Below are 8,611 nucleotides of genomic sequence, written 5' to 3'. Positions count from 1 at the left end.
CCAAGGTCGATCCAGAGTCACTCCTGTTTGCAATGGGGGCAGGTTTGGATTCTGATCTCTGCTCCCCCAGGGTCAATCTGGAGTCACTCCTGATCAGAATCTGCTGCAAGGTCCTGAGCCGATGGCATGGCAGAGGCCCCAGGCCGCAGCCCCCACGGGCGGGGAGGGGCTTGCTGGCCCATGGTACCCAGTGGCTCCTGGAGAGGGGCTGTATCCCAAGTAGTGTGCCTGGGGGAATGTCGGAAGACAGATCAGGGTGCACACAGATGCTGGGGGAGGGGAAGTCAGTGATGCTCTGTCCATCTGTCTGTCCGTGGCTGGGCCCCCCGGCCCAGGGGGGTGTCAGTTTCAGCGGCGCCCAGGGAGGTGGGTTGGGGGGGGCACAGAAAGGCAGCCGGCTGGCCGGCCCGGCTCACGCCTGCTCCTGTTTCTTCTTGACCGAGATGCGCTTCTTGCGGGCGGCCAGCATCTCGTAGAAGGGGTCCACGCTGACAGCAGCCCTGGGGGGAGCGGGAGGTTAGGGGGGCCAGGGGATCTCGCTGCAGCCAAGAGCCCTGGCCTTGGGGCAGTCACCCCCATGGGGGCCCCACGGCCCGTCCACCATTGCTGGGAACGCCCCTGCCCCCACATGCCCTGTCTGCCCCCCGAATGGGGTGGATCAGACCTCACCCCCCCCCCCAGCTCCCTAAATCTGTTCTCTCCTTCCCCATCATGAGCTGGAACCATCCACCCGCAATACCCGGGGAGGGGGCTGGGAGCCAGGACGCCTGGGTTCTATCTCCAGCTCTGGGAGGGGGATGGGGCAGGTGGGGGTGCTCCTCACTTGATGGATTTGATCCACTCGTCCTTCTCCTCCTGCGTGGGGGCCGAGATGCGATAGACCATGTGGTTCCCTTCCACCACCCGCCCGTCGGCCTCCGTCTTGCAGGCCTTGATCAGCTGGCCCTTGTTGTTGGGAATGTAGAGCTCAAAGCAGTTCTGGGGGAGGGGGGAAGAGACAGAATCAGCCACGGGCTCGGGCTGCGTCAATTCCCGCCCCCCCCGCCCCCCAGTGACAGGCTCGGGCTGCGTCGGTCACACCCAGGGCCGATTCCCCCCACCCTGCAGCGATGGCCTCAGGCTCTCGGCAAACTCAGGCAACGTCAAGTCATTTGTGCTCGAAATGAAAGCTCAGAGCTGGGAGCACAATGCTGTGCAGAAGAGTGTAGCCTGAGCTACAAGGGTCAAATGCTGCAGGAATGGATGGAGGAAAGGAGGGGTATGTGGATGGATGCGGGGGCTGCATGCATGGAGGGAGGGAGGGGGGTGCGCAGATGGAGGGATAGAGGGAAGGTGTGTGGATGGATGGATGGATGGAGGGAGGGAGGGAGGGAGGGAGGGGGGTGTGTGGATAGATGGAGGAAAGGTGCGTGGCTGGAGGGAGGGAGGAAAGGTGCGTGGCTGGAGGGAGGGAGGAAAGGTGCGTGGAGGGAGGGATGGAGGGAGGGAGGAAGGGAGGGGTGTGTGTTGATGGAGGGAGGGGGGTGAGCAGAGGGATAGACAGGAGGAGGAGGAGGAGGAAGGCCATGAAGGAGAGGACAAGTACAGGCTGACGAAGGACAGACTAGGCCCACGGTGACCGTCGGGGGCGAGAAGGCCCAGAGGGGCAGGGGGCGCTGCCCTCACCGGCTTGCGGGGGTCCTCCACCTCCCGGATGCTCAGATTCTCCAGTGGGATGATCCCCCGTGGTTCCTTGTCCTGAGTGGGGAACAAAGCCGGAGTCAGGGGAGACGCGGCTCGGCCTGCAGGACTCCCTGCCACTGGCCACGGAGCTAAGTGGGGAGAGCCAGGGAGCCCCGGGCCCAGGAGGGTGAGCGGCAGGACCCCCTGGGTTCCTGCAGGGGCTGTCTGTGGAGCCCAGCCCGACCCCTGGATGACTGGGGGCAGGGGGCTCACCCAAGGGGCAGGCGATTCCATCACTGACCACTAGGGGGAGCACTTGGGTCTGCCTCTGAAGCAGATGGCGCCGGGCAGGCCCGGGGTAGACGGGCCTGAGGGCGGATACGGGGCTGCTCCAGGGGACTGGGGGGGGCTCACCGTGGTGTACTCGAAGTAGTACAGGCAGTTGTCAGTCAGAATGAACCAGCGTCTTTTCCACGTTTTCACGCGCCCGCCTGCAGGGGAAGCAGAGATTGGGGGCTCAGTGATGGGGGCAGTTATTGACCCTGTTGGGCCGGTCCACCCAGGGGCCGCGTGAGAAGAGGACCAGGCCTGCCCCAGGGCATGCTGGGATAGACACGGCACCCTCGCCCGGGCACATGGGGGGGGGTGTGTGTGTGTCAATTTCAGGCATAAGACCCCACACAGCTGCCCCGCCATGGCACTGCCGCAGGGCGGGGGGTTGGGGCCTGACAAACTGGTGTTACTGGCAGAACTCTCCTCCCCGAGCTGGGGAGAGAACTCAGGAGTCCGGGCTCCCTCCCCTAACCACTAGACCCCTATCCCTGGCTCTGGGAGGAGATGAACCCAGGAGTCCTGGTTCCCAGCTGCCCCATCTCTAATCACCAGGGGGACCCTGTGTGGCACGACTGTCCCTGAGACAATCCCTGATGCAGGACCTTTAAAACTTGTGTGGAGATTCCGGGGTGCTTCCAGCAACACCCCTTCCCTCAAGGGGCCAGGTCCCCCCTCCCCTGCCCCTCCCCCCCCCCTCCGTGGCCAGTTCCAATGCTCTAGGGGTCTGGCGTCGGGCTCGGGGCAAATCTCTACTGCGTTGATGTGGATGTAATGGGGCGAGGCGCTATTTGAGTCCCCACCCCCCATTCCAGCAGCGGCTTCCCCCTCCGTTACCTACCTCCTGGGGAGGAACGGTGAGACCCGAGCGCAAGTGGCATCAGCGGCGTGGGGGTGGGGGGGGGCCGTGGGGGGCAGGAGTGGGGAGGGAGGGGAGGAAAACGGGGGAGGGAGAGAAAGAAAGAGGGGAGCGGGGGGAAGAGAAGAGAGAAGAGAGAGAAAGAGGAAAAATCAGTTATATCAACGTGAGGAGGAAAAACACGGTCAAATCACACCCCTGCCGCAGGGATCAGCGCGGGGGGGGGGGGGGGAATCTTGGGGGGGGGGGGGGGAAGCTCCTTTTTGGGGGGGGGGGGCGGGGGTTTGATACACAGAGTGAGGGAGGGGGGTGGCTCTGTCCGGCTTTTCCCTGTGAGCGACCTCACCCATCGTCCTCCATGACCATTCCCTGCCCCGGGGGCTGGGGAGAAGATTAAATAGAACCCAGGAGTCCTGGCACCCGGCATCCACCGCTACCCCTCAGCTCTAACCACTAGCCCCCACTCCCCCCCCCAGAGCCATGATGGAACCCAGGCGTCCTGATTCCCAGCCCCCATCCTGGCTCTTGGGAGCTGATCCCTGCTCACCCCCTGACCCCCAATCTGTGCCTTCCCTAGAGGCATCAATGGGGTCAGGCCCCAAACAAGGTCGGTACCCACCTCCCTTCCTCATCACCCCCGCACAGATCCCTCCGCCTACCTCCCCCCCGCGACTTAGGACCCTCCCAGCCTCCTGAACACCCCCACCCAACCCACCTGTGACCCCAAACCCCAATCCCCCCAAATCCAGCCTGTGCCTTTGACTGAGCTGCTGTGGGGTCTGCGCGACCCCCATCCTGACCCCTCATGGCCCCGCTAGTCGGGGGCACCTGCCTCGAAACTGGGGGTGCTGCGAACTGGGATCCCAATGCCTTAGGTGTGGGGGCTTATATTGGGGGGGGGGGGGCTCCCCCTATAGCTGTGGAACCCCCCACCCCAGGACGCTCAACCTTGGGGGGGCGGGGGGAGGGGCACTGCCCTCAAAGCCCCCGTGGGGAAAGAATCAGAAGCGGACCCAGGCGGCTTGGGGGAGGCCCAGAGCGCGGGGCAGGGAGAGACGCAGACAGGGGCCAACTGAAGGCTGGAGGTGGGGGGACGGACCCAGGAGCCAAGCTGAGGCCGGGTGTTGGGGTGGGGGGGCCATGGGGGACCCAGGAGTCCTGGCCGAGGCCGGGGGGGCGGACCCAGGCGTCCTAGCCGAGGGGGGGGTTGGGGGTACGGACCCAGGCGTCCTAGCCGGGGCCGGGCAAGGGGGAGTTTTCCTGCAGGTGCGGAAGGAAGGTCGGTGCTTTGAGGACACAGTGGGGGGTCGGTGGGACACAGAGAGAGGAGAGCGCAGAGGCATGCAGAGATCGCGGGGGTGGGGATCGGGGGGCATGGGGGTTCGGGGGGTCCCGCTCTCACCCAGCTTGAGCAGCCAGCCCTCCCGGTCCGGGTTGAAGAACGTGTGGGTCAGGTCATTCCCGTCATCCTCCGGGATCTTGAACGGCTCGTTCCGGATGCTGTCGTACAGGTTCTGGGGGTGAGGGGTGGAGTCACAAAGAGGCCACGCCCCACTCAAGGGGTGGGGTCACAATAAGGCCACGCCCCTAATGACAAGAGTCAGAGGCCACAGCCCTTTTCCTGCAGGGTGGAGTCAGACACAAGCCACACCCCCTCCTCACCAGCAGGCCAGACCCATGGGCCCATGGACCCCAGTATCCCGCCCTGTCCCCCAGATCAGACCCCCGCCCTCACCCGCAGCAGCTCCTCGGGCAGGTCGCCCCCGTCGTTGATGCCCCGGTTCATGGTGATGAATCTCTCCACAGTGGGTTTGTCCCGCACGTTGGGGTTGTGGAGACTGGTGTTCAGCATGATGACAGCGAAGGAGAGCACGTAGCAGGTGTCTGGGTGAGAAAGGGAGGGAGGCCGGTAGGAGGAACGCCCCCAATAGACGCCACCCCCATCCCAGAGCCGGGAGAGAACCCAGGTGTCCTGGCTCCCAGCCTCCCCTGCTCTAACCACTACGCCCCGCTCCCCTCCCCGAGCCGGGGATAGAACCCAGGCGTCCGGGCCCCGTGGTACCTGTGGACTGGAAGACGCCGGGGTTGCAGAGACAGTAACGCTGGGCAAAGGCCTCCATCATGCGGTCGATCTTCTGGGCCTCCCCGGGCAGGCGGAAGCTCCATAGGAACTGCCTGGGGAGACCGGGGGGGGGGGGGAGAGTAAGTAGGGGCCCCCTGAGCACCCTCTGCCCCCACCCTCCCCCTCCCCCAGCCCCCCCGATCCGCCTCTGCCCCCAAACCTTCCCACCCTCCCCCAGCCCCATCTGCCCACAAATCTTCCCATCCTCCCCCCTGCCCCTCCCCCAGCCCACCGATCCGCCTCTGCCCCCAAACCTTTCCACCCTCCACTTCCCCCAGCCCCGCCCCCCAACCCTCCCCCCCCCCCCCCCCGCCCCCGCCTCTGCCCCCAAACCTTCCCACCCTCCCCCTCCCCCAGCCCCCCCGATCCCCATCTGCCCCCAAACCTTCCCACCCTCCACATCCCTCAGCCCCCCAATTACCCTCTGCCCCCAAACCTTTCCGTCCTCCCCCACCACATCCCCCCGCCTCCTCTCCCCCCGGCTCACCGCAGCGCCTGCACCAGGTTGAGGTCAGTGAACTCGTGCAGGTCGACGAAGGCGTGCAGCACGGCAATGTTGAAGTCCTCCCTGTGGGGGGTGAGGGGTTGGTGGTGTCAGAGCTGAAATACCCCCCCCCCCCGTCCCCCCCCCCCCCCCCCCCCCAGACCCTCCAGAGCCCCCCTGCCCGCCAGAGCCCACCGGCCACGCCCCTCCCCACAGGCCCCCTCCCCTCTCCCCCAGGTCGCCCTCGATGGCCCCACCCCTCTCCCCCAGCTAGTCCCCCGATGGCCCCGTCCCCTCACCTCTCCCCCAGGTAGTCCCCGATGGCCCCGCTCCCTCCCCCAGGTAGTCCCCAATGGCCCCGTCCCCTCACCTCTTCCCCAGGTAGTCCCCAATGGCCCCGTCCCCTCCCTTAGGTAGTCCCCGATGGCCCCGGTCCCTCACCTCTCCCCCAGGTAGTCCCCGATGGCCGTCTTGTTGAGCCCCTCCCCCTTGTAGAGGAACCGGGCGATCTCCTCGGGCGTGTTGTGCAGCAGCTCGTTCTCCACCAGGAACTGGATGCCCTGTGCCGAAGACAGAACGGAGTCAGGCGCCCGGGACCCGACCGCACCCCGCTCGGCTCCCAGGCGTCACCTCCCCTCCCACCGGGGAAACTGACGCACCCGCAGGGACTGGAGATAGAACCCAGGCGTCCTGGCTCCCAGCCCCCCTCCCAACTCTAACCACTCGCCCCCACTCCCCTCCCAGAGCTGGGGAGAGAACCCAGGCGTCCGGGCTCCCAGCCCCCTCCCCTCTTACCTTTTTAGGATCCATGTTGAACTTCTTGCGGCCCATCCCTATCTTCCGGTTCCTCTGAAGGGTTTTGCTGCGGGTCGGATGGAGAAAAACCACAAGATTCAGCCCTTGGAACAGCCCCAACAGCGTACAAGCCTATGGCGGGGCAGGGGCTGGGTATACGGGGACCCCTCACCCAGCGCTGGGGAACGGCCCCTCTGGGGTTCAGCACGTTCGTTACCTGCCCTCATTTGCCTCCAGACCCTCCACCTCGTTCATGGCCTCGCTCAGCTCATCCCGCAGCCGCTGGATTTCCACCAGCAGCTCTTGTTTCCGCCGCCGGATGTTCTCCAGCTCCAGCCGCTCCTCGGGGGTCAGGTCCGGGGGCACTGGGATGGAGACCAGAGGTTAGCCTGACGCAGGAAACTCCTGCTCCAGGAGCGAGGGAGGAAGTGGGGCGCATGTGAGTGTTTCTTGACTTTCGGGTGACACCTGCAGGGGGAGGTGGGCACAGGGGCTGTTTATACAGGGATCCCTTGCCCAGTGCAGAGACGCAGCTGCCATAGGGGGCAGATGGGGGGCATGGCCAGGGTGCCCTGCACTGTAGCTATGTCCTGCCCCTGCAGGGCCCATAGGGAGCGGTATGGTTAGACCAGCGCAAAATCTGTGCACGTTCCAGGCCTTAGCCGTGGCATGAAACTGGGAGCTCGGGTTTGGTTGCCTTCCGATGCGACGTCCCAGGGCTTTCCGGCTCCGTCCTATTGTTTAATTGCAGCGCAGAACCACTGCAAGCCCCAGCCTCGGGACCCACAGCACCAGGGGCTGTACGTGGGTATGTATTATTTGGATCCTGTCAGCCCCTGGGAGACCCAGTCCCGGGTCAGGCCCCACGACGCCAGGGGCTGTACGTGGGTATGTATTATTTGGATCCTGTCGGCCCCTGGGAGACCCAGCCCCGGGTCAGGCCCCACGGCGCCAGGGGCTGTACGTGGGTATGTATTATTTGGATCCTGTCAACATAGTGTACTTAGATTTCCAGAAAGCCTTTGACAAGGTCCCTCACCAAAGGCTCTTACGTAAATTAAGCTGTCATGGGATAAAAGGGAAGGTCCTTTCATGGATTGAGAACTGGTTAAAAGACAGGGAACAAAGGGTAGAAATTAATGGTAAATTCTCAGAATGGAGAGGGGTAACTAGTGGTGTTCCCCAAGGGTCAGTCCTCGGACCAATCCTATTCAACTTATTCATAAATTATCTGGAGAAAGGGGTAAACAGTGAGGTGGCAAAGTTTGCAGACGATACTAAACTGCTCAAGATAGTTAAGACCAAAGCAGACTGTGACGAACTTCAAAAAGATCTCACAAAACTAAGTGATTGGGCAACAAAATGGCAAATGAAATTTAATGTGGATAAATGTAAAGTAATGCACACTGGAAAAAATAACCCCAACTATACATACAATATGATGGGGCTAATTTAGCTACAAGAAGTCAGGAAAAAGATCTTGGAGTCTTTGTGGATAGTTCTCTGAAGATGTCCGCGCAGTGTGCAGAGGCGGTCAAAAAAGCAAACAGGATGTTAGGAATCATTAAAAAGGGGATAGAAAATAAGACTGAGAATATATTATTGCCCTTATATAAATCGATGATACGCCCACATCTCGAATACTGCGTACAGATGTGGTCTCCTCATCTCAAAAAGATATACTGGCACTAGAAAAGGTTCAGAAAAGGGCAACTAAAATGATGAGGGGTTTGGAACGGGTCCCATATGAGGAGAGATTAAAGAGGCTAGGACTCTTCAGCTTGGAAAAGAGGAGACTAAGGGGGGATATGATAGAGGTATATAAAATCATGAGTGATGTGGAGAAAGTGGATAAGGAAAAGTTATTTACTTATTCCCATAATACAAGAACTAGGGGTCACCAAATGAAATTAATGGGCAACAGGTTTAAAACAAATACAAGGAAGTTCTTCACGCAGCGCACAATCAACTTGTGGAACTCCTTGCCTGAGGAGGTGGTGAAGGCTAGGACTATAACAGCGTTTAAAAGAGAACTGGATAAATTCATGGTGGTTATGTCCATTAATGGCTATTAGCCAGGATGGGTAAGGAATGGTGTCCCTAGCCTCTGTTTGTCAGAGGATGGAGATGGATGGCAGGAGAGAGATCACTTGATCATTGCCTGTTAGGTTCACTCCCTCTGGGGCACTTGGCAATGGCCACTATCAGTAGACAGGATACTGGGCTAGATGGACCTTTGGTCTGACCCGGTACGGACGTTCTTATGTTCTTATGACCCCTGGGAGACCCAGCCCCAGGTGAGGCCCCACGGCTCCAGGGGCTGTACACGGGTATGTATTATTTGCATCCTGTCGGTCCC

The 8,611-nt window shown here is 61.8% G+C and overlaps 1 protein-coding gene across 2 annotated transcripts; it reads right to left on the bottom strand.

The window, feature by feature from the left end:
• Positions 1-6: 6 nt before the first annotated feature.
• Positions 7-6,621, bottom strand: LOC112125090 (cytohesin-2). Of its 2 annotated transcripts, XM_026647143.1 has the most exons (11): positions 6,470-6,621; positions 6,253-6,319; positions 5,899-6,017; positions 5,461-5,541; positions 4,914-5,026; positions 4,587-4,735; positions 4,254-4,365; positions 2,077-2,153; positions 1,666-1,737; positions 824-978; positions 7-500 (listed from the first exon to the last, which is right to left on the bottom strand). In XM_026647143.1, exons 1-11 carry the CDS (start codon positions 6,505-6,507, stop codon positions 413-415), a joined length of 1,071 nt encoding a protein of 356 aa, XP_026502928.1. In that variant the 5' UTR covers positions 6,508-6,621; the 3' UTR covers positions 7-412. The 2 variants fall into 2 exon arrangements, with proteins under 2 accessions (XP_026502928.1, XP_026502927.1); XM_026647142.2 differs by lacking the exon at positions 7-500 and having other exon boundaries at positions 820-978; positions 2,077-2,155; positions 4,253-4,365; positions 6,470-6,594.
• Between the last annotated feature and the right edge of the window lie 1,990 nt (positions 6,622-8,611).

Source organism: Terrapene carolina, unplaced genomic scaffold (genome assembly GCF_002925995.2).
Source record: "Terrapene carolina triunguis isolate 2854851 unplaced genomic scaffold, T_m_triunguis-2.0 Scaffold51352, whole genome shotgun sequence".
Taxonomy (NCBI): domain Eukaryota; kingdom Metazoa; phylum Chordata; order Testudines; family Emydidae; genus Terrapene; species Terrapene triunguis.
This window is presented reverse-complemented; position numbering and strand designations above follow the sequence as displayed.